Source organism: Eleutherodactylus coqui, chromosome 1, assembly GCF_035609145.1.
Source record: "Eleutherodactylus coqui strain aEleCoq1 chromosome 1, aEleCoq1.hap1, whole genome shotgun sequence".
NCBI classification, from domain to species: Eukaryota; Metazoa; Chordata; class Amphibia; order Anura; family Eleutherodactylidae; genus Eleutherodactylus; species Eleutherodactylus coqui.
The window spans coordinates 478,860,662-478,876,774 of NC_089837.1; the positions used below are offsets into that span (position 1 = coordinate 478,860,662).

The 16,113-nt window shown below is 44.0% G+C and overlaps 1 protein-coding gene across 3 annotated transcripts in view; it reads left to right on the forward strand.

Moving 5' to 3' along the window:
• The window catches only part of DGKA (diacylglycerol kinase alpha), a 154,401-nt gene extending 138,554 nt beyond the window's left edge, over window positions 1-15,847 (forward strand). For all 3 annotated transcript variants that reach the window (XM_066585003.1, XM_066585011.1, XM_066585019.1), the window contains 7 exons: window positions 5,303-5,463; window positions 7,237-7,301; window positions 9,072-9,162; window positions 10,794-10,986; window positions 11,236-11,356; window positions 12,744-12,804; window positions 15,000-15,847. In XM_066585003.1, the coding sequence (XP_066441100.1) occupies window positions 5,303-5,463; window positions 7,237-7,301; window positions 9,072-9,162; window positions 10,794-10,986; window positions 11,236-11,356; window positions 12,744-12,804; window positions 15,000-15,077 (770 nt within the window). In that variant the 3' untranslated portion in view covers window positions 15,078-15,847. The remainder of the gene's footprint in view (window positions 1-5,302; window positions 5,464-7,236; window positions 7,302-9,071; window positions 9,163-10,793; window positions 10,987-11,235; window positions 11,357-12,743; window positions 12,805-14,999) is intronic.
• The last annotated feature ends 266 nt before the right edge of the window (window positions 15,848-16,113 follow it).

Below are 16,113 nucleotides of genomic sequence, written 5' to 3' on the forward strand. Positions count from 1 at the left end.
TTAAAATAAAAAGGAGAGATTAAAAGAATGTTACCAGACTTGGATATCGGTCCAATAGTCTGATTGGCAGGGTTCTAAAAACGAAGAGACAGTCCATATACCTCAGCATATCTCCATGGATTGACAATTAGGGTTTGTGTAGCACTGAATTATAAAAGGTCCCCTAGAACACTCCTTCCCCTGCCCCCTCTGATGTCATTCCTTGGGGTTGGGGTGGAGTCCTGTATCCCTTGTGCAGAAATCATAATTAGCCATTTTCAGTCATATCTCGGCATGAGGCCCTCCGATTGGGAATATAGGTCCGGCATATTTTTAGTCAAGATTCTATATACGGTGTGAGCCCACACACAGATGTGTTCGGATACTTATATTCCCAGATATGCGGTTCTGGGTGTTCTGGGCGTGTCACAAGAATGGAAGTCCCTGCGTCGGATTCATGGTGATGTGACTTTTCGCAAAATATCCTTTTTGGCGGGCTGCGACGTACAGATTAGTCACAATTTCTAAATTACATTTTCTTCTTTGTTTGAGCGAAATTCCTTTGTTAGAATTTGGCTCCAAAAAATATCAGGTCTGGCTGTGGCCGGCTTCAAAATGGGGCGGAGAAGTTACTGGACACCCCGAAGGCTGTTCCTGTCCTTATCTAGTATTGTAAATATTTCCTGCGCTGGTTTAGCAAGAGGCTGTAGTACATTACAGACTCCCTGGGGAATATGACAGTCTTACTGAAGCCTGCTTCAAAGCCCCATTCAACATTCAGCTTTCCTAGATGCTGTAAAGCATTTAACCCTTCCACTTACAAACTACATACAATGGCCGCCATCCGGAAAACATACTGAATGGGCCAACATAAAAATGGATGCTGAGACACACACAAAATGTCTGCCAGCCTAAAGTCTCTACATCACAATATCTATCTATCTATCTATCTATCTATCTATCTATCTATCTATCTATCTATCTATCTATCTATCTATCTATCTATCTATCTATCAATGTAATATCTATCTGTCTCATATCTATCTATCTATCTATCTATCTATCTATCTATCTATCTATCTATCTATCTCATATCTATCTATCTATCTCATATCTCTCTATCTTATATCTATCTATCTATCTATCCATAGGCGTACATATAGGGGTTGCTGGGGTCACGTTTGCGACCCGGCCCCTGAGCCCCCGGGGGCCCTCTTTCACACGGACTGACCGCAGTTACTTTCACTAAGGTCTCTGCGCCGGCCGGCAGCTTCTCCTGCACGCCGGCACTTCCTCCCGGACCTCCGCTCAGACTTCTTCTCTGAGCGCAGGTCCGGGAGGAAGCGCCGGCGTGCAGGAGAAGCTGCCGGCCCGCGCACGCATATGTTTCTTTTCAGCCCCACTTCTGTAGCCTTGAGCAATTCCAGCAACCTCATTGGTTGTTGGGGACACACCTTCTCTTCAGATGTGCCCCAGGATACAGTTACACAGAGCTGTGCACGAGAAGCAGGTGCTGACAGGAATACAGTTACACAGATCTGCGGTGTATTCACAGAGCTGTGGAAGCACGAGAAACAGATGCTGAGAGGAAGCGAGGTAAGCTGCTGCATCTAGGTGCGCATGTTTTCTCTTTCTAGATGCAGCGCAGCAGCTTACATGCCCCTCTCAGAACGAGCTCTGTGTAACTGTATCCTCGGGCACATCTGAAGAGAAGGTGTGTCCCCAACAACCAATGAGGTTGCTGGAATTGCTCAAGGCTACTGAAGTGGGGCTGAAACTGCGGTTAGTGTGCGGGACCCTGTGTGATTGGGGGAGAACGAGGGGGACCCTGTGTGATTGGGGGAGAATGAGGGGGACCCTGTGTGATTGGGGGAGAATGAGGGGGACCCTGTGTGGTGGGGGGAGAACGAGGGGGACCCTGTGTGGAGGGGGGAGAACGAGGTGGACCCTGTGCGATGGGGGGAGAACGAGGTGGACCCTGAGTGATGGGGGGGGAGAAAAAGGGGGACCCTGAGTGATGGGGGGGGAGAAAAAGGGGGACCCTGAGTGATGGGGGGGAGGGGGACCCTGGGGACTGGGAGAGAATGAGGGGCACCCTGTGTGATGGAGGGGGAGAACGAGGGGGACCCTGTGTGATGGGGGGGGAGAGAACGATGGGGATCCTGTGTGATGGGGGGAGAACGAGGGGGATCCTGTGTGATGGAGGGGAGAGAACGAGGGGGATCTTGTGTGATGGGGGGGAGAGAACGAGGGGGATCCTGTGTGATGGGGAACGGGGGGCAGGGAACGAGGGGTGTTCTGTGTGATGGGGAGTGGGGGGGAACGAGGGGCGTTCTGTGTGATGCGGAGTGGGTAGGGAACGAGGGGCGTTCTGTGTGATAGGGAATGGTGGGGGACGAGGGGCGTTCTGTGTGATGGGGAGTGGGGGGAACGAGCGGCGTTCTGTGTGATGGGGAGTGGGGGGAACGAGGGGAGTTCTGTGTGATGGGGAGTGGGGGGGAACGAGGGGCGTTCTGTGTGATGGGGAGTGGGGAGGAATGAGGGGCGCTCTGTGTGATGGAGGAATGAGGGGCGTTCTGTGTGATGGGGAGTGGGGAGGAACGAGGGGCGCTCTGTGTGATGGGGGAACGAGGGGCAATCTGTGTGATGGGGAGTGGGGGGGAATGAGGGGCGTTCCGTGTAATGGGGAGTAGGGGGGGGGTAAGAGGGGCATTCTGTGTGATGGGAAGGGGGGGGGGGCGACGACGACAAGGGGTGTTCCATGTGATGGGGAGTGTTTAGAGTGTCAATGCGTATGGAAACAATGTATTGCCTATAGGCAGTGTATCACATGCAGCCCATACAAGTGTACAGGGCTCACGTTGCATGGTACACAAAGAAAGAGAGCATGCTGGGATTTATTTCTCTTGCATATCTACACGCAGTCCATTGACTTTCATTGACTCCGTTCACTGCGCACCACGTGTGTGTGTGCAACACACGCATAATAGGTGGTGAAAACCTGGCCGTCGACATGAGCCCCAACATGTTATATAAAGTTAGCTTATGTTGTCTCTATTGTATGTATTGTTATTATGCTGTCTCCAATGTGTATGTGTGAGTGTGAGTTAGAGCGTGAGAGAGAGAGAGTGAGTGAGTGTGTGTATATATATATATATATATAATATATAAATACTTTTTTTTCTTTCTTGGGAAAGCAAAGCATGCCTTGAGGCTTGTGTTCTGGATGTTTTAAAACTCTGCTAAAACCCCTGATTACTAATGATCTATTGATGGGTCATTTAAAAAAAACAAAAATGCAGCTAAAAGTGATGTAGAAGGAGGAGCCGTGAAAAGGAGTGGGGGTTGGAGGGGTCTGTAGGGGGCCCCAAGCTAAACTTTTGCACTCGGACCCATGAGCCTCTAGCTACGCCCCATCTATCTATCTATCTATCTATCTATCTATCTATCTATCTATCTATCTATCTATCTCATATCTATCTGTCTAGCTCACAGGATACATTTGTACTTCGTATGTATACTTAAAGGGGTTGTCCCGCGCCGAAACGGGTTTTTTTTTTTTTCAACCCCCCCCCCCGTTCGGCGCGAGACAACCCCGATGCAGGGAGGTAAAGAAAGCTCACCGGAGCGCTTACCTTAATCCCCGCGCTCCGGTGACTTCTCTACTCACCGCTGAAGATGGCCTCTTCCTCCGTGGACCGCAGCTCTTCTGTGCGGTCCACTGCCGATTCCAGCCTCCTGATTGGCTGGAATCGGCACGTGACGGGGCGGAGCTACACGGAGCTACACGGAGCCCCATAGAAGACTGCAGAAGACCCGGACTGCGCAAGCGCGGCTAATTTGGCCATCGGAGGCCAAAAATTAGTCGGCTCCATGGAGACGAGGACGCTAGCAACGGAGCAGGTAAGTATAAAACTTTTTATTCGCTTCATTCGCACACTTAACCCCTTAATGACGCGGCCATTTTTCTTTTTCCATTTTCGTTTTTTCCTCCCCCCTTTAAAAAAATCGTAACTCCTTTATTTATCCATCAACGTCGCTGTATGAGGGCTTGTTTTTTGCGGGACAAGTTGTATTTTTCAATGGTGCTATTTAAAGTACCATATAATGTACTGAAAAACTTTTAAAAAATTTTAAGTGGAGTAAAATGAAAACAAAATGACATTTCGCCATATTTTAGTGCGTCTTGCGTCTACGGCGCACAAACGGCAACAAAAACTACATGATAAGTTTATTCTATGGGTCGGTACGATTACTACGATACCAAACTTGTATAGTTTTTTTTTTACTATACTCCTCTTTTTTTTTTCAAAGACATTTAATTTTTTCCAATTATTTTCTGCCGTCATTTTGTGCGCGCGATAACTTTTTTATTTTTCCGTCGACGTAGTTGAGCAAGGTCTCATTTTTTGCGGGATGTCCTGTAGTTTCTGATATATACCAATTTGGAGTACATGCAACTTTTTGATCGCTTTTTATTGCGTTTTTTCTGGGTGACAGGGTAACTAAAAAAGTGCATTTCTGGCATTCTTCTTTTTTTTTTTCGGACGACGTTCACCATGCGGGAAAAGTAATGCGTTACTTTGATAGTTCGGACTTTTACGGACGCGGCGATACCAAATACATATTTTTAATTTATTATTTAGTTTTTTTAATAATAGATATGGCAAAAGGGGGGTGATTTAAACTTTTACAACTTTTTTTTTTTCAATTAAAAAAACTTTATTGATTTTTTTTTTTACATTACTTTGAAGTCCCCCTGGGGGACTTTAAGATGCGATGCTTTGATCGCTCCTGCAGTATGACGTAATGCTATAGCATTATATCATACTGCTTTTTGACAGGCAGTCTATCAAGCCACCCCACGGGGATCGCTTTATAGGCAGTCTGTTAAGGCAGCCCTGGGGCCTTTCATTAGGCCCCCGGCTGCCATGACACATGCACGGCTTCCCCGATCTAACCGCGGACCCCCGAACATCGTTTGGGGGATTTAAATGCCGCTGTCAGAATTGACAGCGGCATTTAAATGGTTAATAGCCACGATCGGCTGCGCGGCCGCTCGCGGCTATAGCCCGCAGGTGTCAGCTGTTATAAACAGCTGACGCCCGCACTGTATGAAGAGAGGTTGCATCGCAACCTCTTTTCATACATACCCCGCGACCACAGGACGTACCGGTACGTCCTTGGTCGTGAAGGGGTTAATAGTAGCGACTGGAATGGTTGTGTTATCTGTAAGGAGGAGGTTATGGTATCCGAAATTGGCAAGCATGAATAAAATAACAAGTGTGTAGTTAGAGCCTCATATGAAATTCTTACTTTGCAGGGTATGATGGCGAAAATCTAGTTAAAGTGTTGAAAGACATTGAAAGAAGTTCAATACTATTGATGGACCGATGGAACATAGAAGTCATACCAGAGAACCCTGAGGAAAAAGGAGACCCTGTCCCATACGAGATAATCAATAATTACTTTTCCATTGGAGTGGTAAGTACTGAAGTGCTGCACTAAACAGCATTTTATGGGATTAGGGAAACCAGGCGACATTGACATAAAGACTATTGCAAGGAAAGACTGCGGCAGTGCAGAATAAAGTTTATACACATGAACATAGGCATCTGGTTAGTTACCATTTTCTTGGCACAGCCTGTGACTTCTGATACCTGCAGATGGATGTCATTACACATTACTATGGATGGATGCCACGACACATTACTGTGGATGGATGCCATGACACATTACTGTGGATGGATGCCATGACACATTACTGTGGATGGATGCCACGACACATTACTGTGGATGGATGCCACGACACATTACTGTGGATGGATGCCATGACACATTACTGTGGATGGATGCCATGACACATTACTGTGGATGGAAGCCACGACACATTACTGTGGATGGATGCCATGACACATTACTGTGGATGGATGCCACGATACATTACTGTTGATGGATGCCACGACACATTACTGTGGATGGATGCCATGACACATTACTGTGGATGGATGCCACGATACATTACTGTGGATGGATGCCACGACACATTACTGTGGATGAATGCCACGACACATTACTGTGGATGGATGCCACGACACATTACTGTGGATGGATGCCACGACACATTACTGTGGATGGATGCCACAACACATTACTGTGGATGGATGCCACGACACATTACTGTGGATGGATGCCACGACACATTACTGTGGATGGATGCCATGACACATTACTGTGGATGGATGCCACGACACATTACTGTGGATGGATGCCACGACACATTACTGTGGATGGATGCCATGACACATTACTGTGGATGGATGCCATGACACATTACTGTGGATGGAAGCCACGACACATTACTGTGGATGGATGCCATGACACATTACTGTGGATGGATGCCACGATACATTACTGTTGATGGATGCCACGACACATTACTGTGGATGGATGCCATGACACATTACTGTGGATGGATGCCACGATACATTACTGTGGATGGATGCCACGACACATTACTGTGGATGGATGCCACGACACATTACTGTGGATGGATGCCACGACACATTACTGTGGATGGATGCCACGACACATTACTGTGGATGGATGCCACAACACATTACTGTGGATGGATGCCACGACACATTACTGTGGATGGATGCCACGACACATTACTGTAGATGGATGCCATGACACATTACTGTGGATGGATGCCACGACACATTACTGTAGATGGATGCCACGACACATTACTGTGGATGGATGCCACGACACATTACTGTGGATGGATGCCACAACACATTACTGTGGATGGATGCCACAACACATTACTGTGGATGGATGCCACGACACAGTACTGTAGATGGATGCCATGACACATTACTGTGGATGGATGCCATGACACATTACTGTAGATGGATGCCACGACACATTACTGTGGATGGATGCCATGACACATTACTATGGATGGATGCCACGACACATTACTATGGATGGATGCCACGACACATTACTGTGGTTCTGTTGGCCACTAATTTATGTAACACAAGATAACTGCTATAATAAAAAGTAGCGAGGTTTTCAAGTTACAATCCCTGTAAATCACTCACTATGGTTTTCCAGAAAATAGCAGTAAATAACAGCAGGTACCACGTGGTAATGTTCTGTGGCTGTGCTGTATTTCTCAACACACCACATTTGTATCACATGCCGTCGTACCGTTTGTAAATGTACCTGATGAAGGTCTTCTTTCTACAGGATGCTTCCATTGCTCATCGGTTTCATGTTATGAGGGAGAAATATCCTGAGAAGTTCAACAGCAGGTGACTATGAGAGACCTCCCTTTTCTTCTTTACTTAACAACTGTCTGCAGACTTGGTTAACCTGTATGATAATATTAGCTGTGCCCTATTGAATGACAGTTTCTGTTCTCAATAGGGTTTTGCGAGTTATTTATTTTATATAGTTTTGGGTTCCCTGTGCCAAAAACGATATAAAATAAATATACTTACCATGGCGCCGGACTGCTGTTTCAGTAGGCCAGCTCTGCGGAATCTGACAGGTGAAGTCACCTGGCCAGAAGGCCCGATAACATCTCATAAATCTGTCACGTGGACTTCAGAAGCCCTCGGCAAGTTTATGGTATGACATCAATGACACGCCTGTCAGGCCTTCTATTGGCCGCATTGGTCATGTGGGTAAACAACACACGTGAACACTGCAGCGCTTGTAAACAGAAGACCAGGAATGCAGCGAGCTGCAGTTGGGGAGCAATTGCGGCAGCGGCAGGTGAGTATTGGGGGTTATTTTTTTCATGTAGTCTGCATCCCCCCACTGCCAGCAATAATTCAGAAAACCTCTTTTAACTCATTACCTTATTTTAAAGTAACTAACCCCTTCCCAACTGCACAATGTAAATATACATCATGCAGCCGTGAAGGGTGTATGTAGCAGTCTCAGGAGTAGAGTGCACTCCATACCCAGTGGTTATCAGCTGTTTTTGACAGCTGACAGTCGCCAACAACTGCCACAATTATAATTAGCTCTGATTGCGCAGATAACTGTGTAAACAGTCAGCATGGGGGATATGACTCCTTTCCATGCCTCAAAAGCACCCCCCTGCAACACAATCGTGGAGTGCTGATGGACTAGCATGACAGCCTGGAGCCAATTAAGTGCTCCCATGTGTAGGTGCCTAGCAAAGCCCTGACCTTGGAAGGACTTCGTATGCAACATTAAAAATCACTATATACTGCAAGTCCCGGCGCTTAGCCCCACCCCCGCCCCTCCCATTGCAAATAGTGGCAAGGGGCGGGAGCTCAGTTCCTGCTCCTGGCTCTTCCATCCTCCCCTCACCCCCTGCAGACAAGGACACCGTATATCGGCTCGGCGTGAAAACCGAGCCGATATATGGTCGTCTAAATAAGCCCTAATTGACAAAAAAATAAAAACGTTATGGGTCTCAGAATACGGCCACAGAAAGCTATTTGTTTAAGAAAAAAATTATTTTGAAAAAGTAGAAAAACATTTTTTTAAAGTATATAAATTTGGTATCACCGCAACCTTACTGACTCAGAACAAAGTTCATACGTCATTATTACTACACTGCGAACACTGTAAAAACTAAACCTCCGCAAAAATGCTGCTATTGCATTTTTATTTCATTTTTTACCACTTATAATTTTGTTCAAGTTTCTTCATACATTATATGATACATTTAATGGTACCCTAAAAAAATACATTTAGTACTGCAAAAAAACAAACACTCGTACGGCTACACCAATGGAAAATTTAAAAAGTTATGGCTCTTGGAACACGGGATTGAAAAAATAAAAAAATTAAAAATCTTTGGTCCTGGAGGGGTTAACATAGTAGCTCTGTGGAGGTGCAACCAAAGACCCCCTTTTTAATTGAGTCCTATCATAAGAAATACATGTAAACCGTATAACATGCTTTAAGAATGTGAAAACCGTTTTGTAATCTATTGCCTCTGAGGCTTCTCCGCTCAAACCTCTTCTTTAACACAAGAGGCCTAGAAAATGTAACATTTGCATCTGAATAACCTGCCGGTGTGCCGTGTTCTCTGGTTACAGGATGAAGAATAAACTCTGGTATTTTGAGTTTGCTACATCAGAAACTGTTTTCTCTACCTGCAAAAAACTAAAGGAGTACGTGACAATTGAGGTCGGTGTTCTTGTTCATTAGTGCGTTTAACACCTGCATTACTTCCAGTTCATTAAATTTGGTTTAAAACATTCCTTGTAGAAATGACTGAAAACACAGAGGCCGCTACAACTGCACATTCACTGTTGAGCCAGCCACTGCACCACTACTCATTCTAAAAGGCCACTGTTTCCCTACAATTGTTCCTCAATTGCCCGCAGCTTGTTTTCTAACTCCTTTTTAACTATTGATTGTCGGTGCACTTCTATTGGGACTGGTGTGAATCTGCGAACCGTGGTCACAGGGTTCCTATTCACAAGTATCTATATCACCAACACACACGACATTATGGAGGTATTCTACCCTAGAAGTATTAGGATGGTTTCACATCTGTGTTTGAACTTCTAGTCGGAAGTTCTGCTGTAGATCTGGCACAGAATACCAGAAGGAAAAGTTGGACAGCTAAGCTGAAAGCGAATGGACCCCATTAAAGTCAATGGGTTCGTTTGTCGGTGTTTGATTCCGTCCAACATGGGGCCATTTGGCCACGGTGGTTCCCCTTTCCTGCTCCACAAATGGAACAGAAATGCGGAACCCCTGACGCAGGTGTGAAACCATCATTGGTTCTAGAGGCAAGTATGGCATCTCATCGAGGCTTCATACACTAGCACACAGCAGGCCTATGGGCCCGTAACATTGTGCGCCATCATGCAGTTTCTATGTACGTAGCAATGTTGTGCATGTTCCCTTAGCTTTCCTGCTTTTTCTATCCTGTTTATGTAGGGAAAACCTTTACCTTCAAAAGTATACGGCCATTCCATGCCCAATGATCCTAGCCCCCAACCGTCTCATGAAATATGGTAGAGAGCAAAAAGTAGCTTACAGATGTAAAATATTAGCCAAGCCATAATATTCATACAGCAGAGTTGCAAACATGAAAAAGAAAGTAAAATGTTATGCTTTCCCGAGCTAATAAAAAGTATTCATAACTTTGCTTCGAATCATGCTAGAGCTTTAATGTTGGGTTTATTTTGAAGCTATTAGGGTACACTTCTCATAAAAATGTTTTATAATAAAATATTACAATCTTTATTTCAAGGTGTCATGGTGTAAACTTTGACCTTGAATATCTAAAAAAATAAAAAATGTACTTTCAATATTTTGGGGGAAAGAAGTGTGTAATTTAAGTAAATGCAATCTCTCCTGGATGCAAGTTTCATTTTTGGGATGGCAACATGTCCAGGTCAGCAACAAGCAGGAAGATATTCAAGGTCAAAGTCTGTGACATGTTACCTTGCAATTAAGAATGTATGAAACGTGTGCTTTACTTGCCTCAAAATGATCCCAAGATGAAAGTTCTACCATAATTAGAAGCAAAGTTATGATTTTTTTTTGTTGTTCACCAGAAAAGCATACATTTCACATAGTTTTTGTCATGTTTGCAACCCTGCTGTATGAATACCGTGTATCGCTCAGGGCTAAAATTTTACACCTGTAAGTTGCTTCCTGCTCTCTACTATCCTACCAAATTGCATGAAAATCTGAGACAGTTGGGTTGAAAAGCTCATTTTTTTTTTTTGTGACGATTTGGTTTGGAATGACCAGTTCATGGAAATCATCAATAAAATTAACTATTCTTGTATCTGCCGCAGTGCTGTGGATCCCCCCTGGATCTTAGTTCAGTGTCCCTCGAAGGCATTGCTGTTATTAATATTCCCAGCATGCATGGCGGCTCCAATCTTTGGGGAGAGACAAGGAAACCCTTGGGTGAACCTCGAAATGCTTCATGTCAGAATCTGCCGGAAGCGATCACTGATCCAGAGGCCCTAAAATCATGCGTTCAAGGTGAGAGCAATGACCTCCATATTTGTAATATCTAGTAGGATTTCTAAGACATAAACTTGGGTCTTAAAAGCAAACGTAAAAAGCTTCCTTCCACCTGTTGGTTATATTCCAAGTGGTATATAGGTAATTGTATAATATAAGACTACAACAGTAAGAGGGGGGAGGGGGGGTTATCAGAATTTCTTATATGCATATCATAAGAAAAATCCTAGGAGCTTTAGTTTACCACATATTTTTCTCTTCCGACAGATCTTAGTGATAAAAGGCTAGAAGTTGTGGGATTGGAGGGAGCCATGGAGATGGGACAGATATATACAGGACTGAAAAGTGCAAGAAAACGACTGGCCAAATGCTCAGAGCTTACAATTCGGTGAGTTGCAGAGTTGCTTCATTTTTGATCCATTAAAGAATACCTGACGGCCCTCCTGATGTCTGTTTTAGCAAAAACACTACTTACATTCCCCATGAAATAACAATTTTGGTGCATTTTCTTCACAACTCTGGATTGTGCCGTTCCTCTGTTATTTCTCATGAATATTTATTTTTAAAAAATTGACAACTGGGCGCCATCCTTCCCAAAGGGATGCGTCCATACAGTCAGGCAGTGTCAGTCTGTGTAGGGAAAAACCCCCAAGTAGTAGCACCCAATTGTCAATTTATTCCTAATTTTTTTTATGTGTTTTACTACTTTATTAAACAAAAAAAGGGTTTATTTTGCTAGTTTGTTTTTGGCTAGGCCTACATGATGATTTTGGTCCCAACAGGGGTCATGCAAAGTGTAGCTCTGTGATCTGGCAATCTCATAGAAGCCAGTGCAGTCACATTGCGACTTGCAAATAACCACAACTGTCAGATCACAAAAAATCCAATTGTAATAATTCTATGGTATGAAAATCATCAATTAAGCTTGCTAAAAATAAAAAAAATGTATAAGAATTTTAGTCGTAATAAGGGACTTGAATGTGCAGTCAAAAAAATAATACACTGCAATACTCAGAAGAAAATCATCAATTCTTTTGAGAGAATAACAGTCTGGAGTATTTTTGTGCTAAAAAACATGGCCTAAGGCCTCATGTCCACGGGCAAAAGAAGAATTAAAATCCACTGCGGATTTTAACTCTTCTCCCGCACGCGGATCCGCACCACATAGGGATGCATTGACCACCCGCGGGTAGATAAATATCCGCGGATGGTCAATAAAAGTGATTTTAAAAAAAATGGAGCATGAAAAAATCAGGACCATGCTCCATTTTCATGCGGGTCTCCCGCGGGGACGGCTCCCGCAGGCTTCTATTGAAGCCTATGGAAGCCGTCCGGATCCGCGAGAGACCTAATATAAAAATTAACTCACCTGCAGCGGGCCGGGAGGGTCTTCTCTTCCTCGCGGCCGGATCTTTCTTGCTTTGGCTCAGCGGATGTGCCCGGCGCATGCGCGCGGCACGCCGGCGACGTGCTGAGTTCATCCGCCGGCCGAAAAAGAAGATCCGGCCGTGAGGAAGAGAAGATCTGCACGGTCCGCTGCGGGTGAGTTAATTCTTTTAAATTCCTATTTTAAGCGCCCATGTTTACGGGGCAGGAGGGACCCTCTGCAGATTCTCCATGAAGAATCCGTAGCGGGCCTGATTTTCCCCGTGGACATGAGGCCTAAGGCAATACAGTCATTTTTCTTTTATGACATAGTTCTACACATGATGCCTGGGTGCTGCTTATGTTTATCCTGTATTATGGTTTACCTTAACATTTTATACTTCCCATAGAACCACAAAGCCACTTCCAATGCAGATTGATGGGGAGCCCTGGATGCAGCCACCGTGCACAGTAAGAACGCATCTTTCTTCTACTGAAAAATATAATATAGGGCTTTTACCCGCCACTAGCGTTCTTTTTAAACCCTGCGATATCGCTGCGTTTTTTTTACTGCAAATGTCAATGGGACTTTCTAATGTTAAAATCGCATCGCCCCAAAAGTTTGCGCTACTGCGATTTTTGTGTAATGCGATTTTAACATTAGAAAGTCCCATTGACATTTGCAGTAAAAAAAAACACAGCGATATCGCAGCATTAAAAAAACCCTAGTGGGTAAAAGCCTTTAGGGTAGTTTCATACATAAGCTTTATTTTAGCTAGGCCTCTTTCACACGGGCTACAAAATCTCGGGAGTCGTCGGGGGGGGGGGCGGATATGCCTCTCCCCCCCCCCCCCCCCTCTTCCCGCTCCCCCATGTTCAGTCTCGCAACTCACCGCTCACCCCCACTGGCGCCCGAATCTTTTCTCACAAGTGGGCATGTACTCGAAAATGGCGATACTCGCTCGAGTATTTTGCCTTAACGAGTACGCTCACTCATCTCTATTAAGAGGTTATCTAACCTTGTAAAATTGGTGGCCTATCCTCAGTATGGGCAATCAATATCTAAGTGGTGGGTGTCCGCCTCTCAGGATCCCCATTGATCAGCTGATTGAAGGGGCCCCACACTCCTACGGGCACTGCAGTTTCTTCAATGTTTATCTCTGATCATGCCCATACTGCAGAACGCCATATTATTGTACATATATTGTCCGCTATCGGTAATACAGCATTCTCCAGGACCAGCACGATCATGCTCGGATGTAATCATTGAGAGGTCATGGTGCTTGTACAAGTGCCGAGGCCCCTTCAGTCAGCTGATCAGCAGTGATCCCAAGCAGTGGACCCTCCTGTTCAGAGATCGATGACCTATACTGACGATAGACCATCAATCTGACAAGGATGGAGAACCAGTTTAAGCTCACTACAAGTGGTATGTTTTTTTGCTTGCTTGTTTTGTGGCTCTTTACTTTTTCACTTATCCTGCAGTTTTTGCCTGACTGGTGGGGTTTTTTTCCTAGCATTTTTGCATAGACGTGTCTGTAGCATCTGGAAAAAAAAACCACTAGAAAAAAAACATGTAAATATGTGTGAAAAAAAACACCCAAAAACACTGGTACTATTGAAAAAAATTAGCTTTTTTTTTTTTACATTTTTTCTTGAGCGAAAAAAAGCCTTACACAAGTATATATGAGGGAGGCTTTTCTGCAAGTTTGTTTTCTAGTAGGATTGCGACGCTTCTGTATTCACTCCATATCTCGGCTTTAACGGGGTTCTTACATTATTTTAGTATGCTATAATATACTGATCGGGGAGATCGGATAACTGGAATCCCCAAAGAGGAGACTGGAGCACTAGTAAAGCACAGCACCGCTCCTGACTCACCACTTGAATTAGACTGTGCTTGTAGTTCTCTGCACAGCACATGGCTGAGAACGGCGCTACGTAGAGAAAGTAGTAAGGGTGCTGCAGTCCCTTTATTCCACATGTCCCAGCAGTTATGTAGTAACTCGCTGATCGGTGGCAACCTTTTCTAGTGATATGCTATAACTTAATAAAGTAGAAAATCTATTAAGCTGATTAGTCGCCATATTTCCCTATTAGCTTTTGCAGCTTTACCCATTTAAGTTGGCCCATGTGATGTCCAAATGACCACGTGACATATTGTTAGCTTAGAACCGTTATACAGTTATATAGCTCAACTTAAAAGTGATTTTCCCAATTCTATGTAGCTAAGGCTCTGTTCACATTGACGATAAAGGGGTTGTCTGGTTGTGGATACCCCACTTCAATAGGGCTGACTGCATTAAAATAATAAACTGAGCTATACTTACCCCTCCCCGGCAGCCTTGCTGTGGTCCCAGTGATTGCTGTGACAGATAATGGGAGGAGTAAGCGTAGTTCAGTTTATTATTTTAATGCAGGCAGCCCTATTGAAGTGGGGCGGTTTGGAGCTTCTGTCAGTGGGTCCATCAGTTTACATATCTCAATAGTGCAGCATTTTCTGCTTTTGATGCAATCAAAATGACTGACCCCATTATAAATCAATGGAGGCTACAGCACAGGAAGCCATATGAGTGTGCAGAGAGCCTCATCTACATGGCTCTGCATGTATTTTTTGGTTCTGTTTGTGCAATTACTTTACGTCTTGTTTACAACTTGTCTTCCAGATTAAGATAACACACAAGAACCAGGCACCAATGCTGTTGGCCCCTCCACCACGTTCCTCAAGCTTTTTTTCTAAGTAGCAGATAAGGCTGTAAGACACTTCATATCTATCGATCGACGATGACTTCTTCTACTGTAGGAACCAAGTGTCCATGGACTGTGAGCTTAAACCTTATACCCTCAGAGTCTTCTTGTTATAACCAAACTGTAGGGTTGGCCTCCTTGCCATCACCAATGCTTCTGACCATCTTCTTTACCAGCTGAGATGTTGAAGATCATTTACAAGCAGAGCATCAGAGAAGTAATATTCCACCATCGTAGGAGCACTATATGCTGTGTGATTGAATGCAACACAAGTCTTTAGAAGGTTATTGTTCTCTAGATGCCCATTGAGCATGCTCCTCTTTCCATTCAGCTTACCCTTAAAAGCTATTATACCGTACTGGTAACCTTATAGTACCAATTTTAGGATAAGATATTTTCCACTGCCTTGTTCCAGGACATGAAATAATCCATACAGATTGTACGTATAGAAAACACAATATCTGATATTTTTAGAATACAAAGAAAAATTAAAAATCGGACAGTGTGTAGGAAATAACATATCATATATGAACTTTCCAACGTGTAGTATAGTATAGAGCAGCATAATACGGAGAACGTGACGCTTCCTATCTTTTTATTACAGTTGAAATGGGTACAAACCACAAACTTGGGACAACAGATCACATTGCACTGTTTTTATTTATATTTTTTAACTTATAATGCTTATATAGAGAACGAATATAAACATTGCCGAATTGATCTAGAGAATCATGGTAAGCAGTAGGAAATAAAAAAATACAACATATGCTGGTGTTGACTCAGTTTTAATAAATGACTTGTTTGGATTATTATATTACCCTCCGCAATTTTATTCACTACATTGTTAACATTCTAGTTTATATATGAATGCCAGCAGGGAAATGAATAGCGACATATATACATATATATCACTGGTATTTAATGAGTTGTGCATCAGGCCTTAAATTCCCAATGGTTCGGTTTCAACTGCAAGGGTCCTCACTAGAGATGAGTGAGTATACTCGCTAAGGCACATTACTCGAGCGAGTAGTG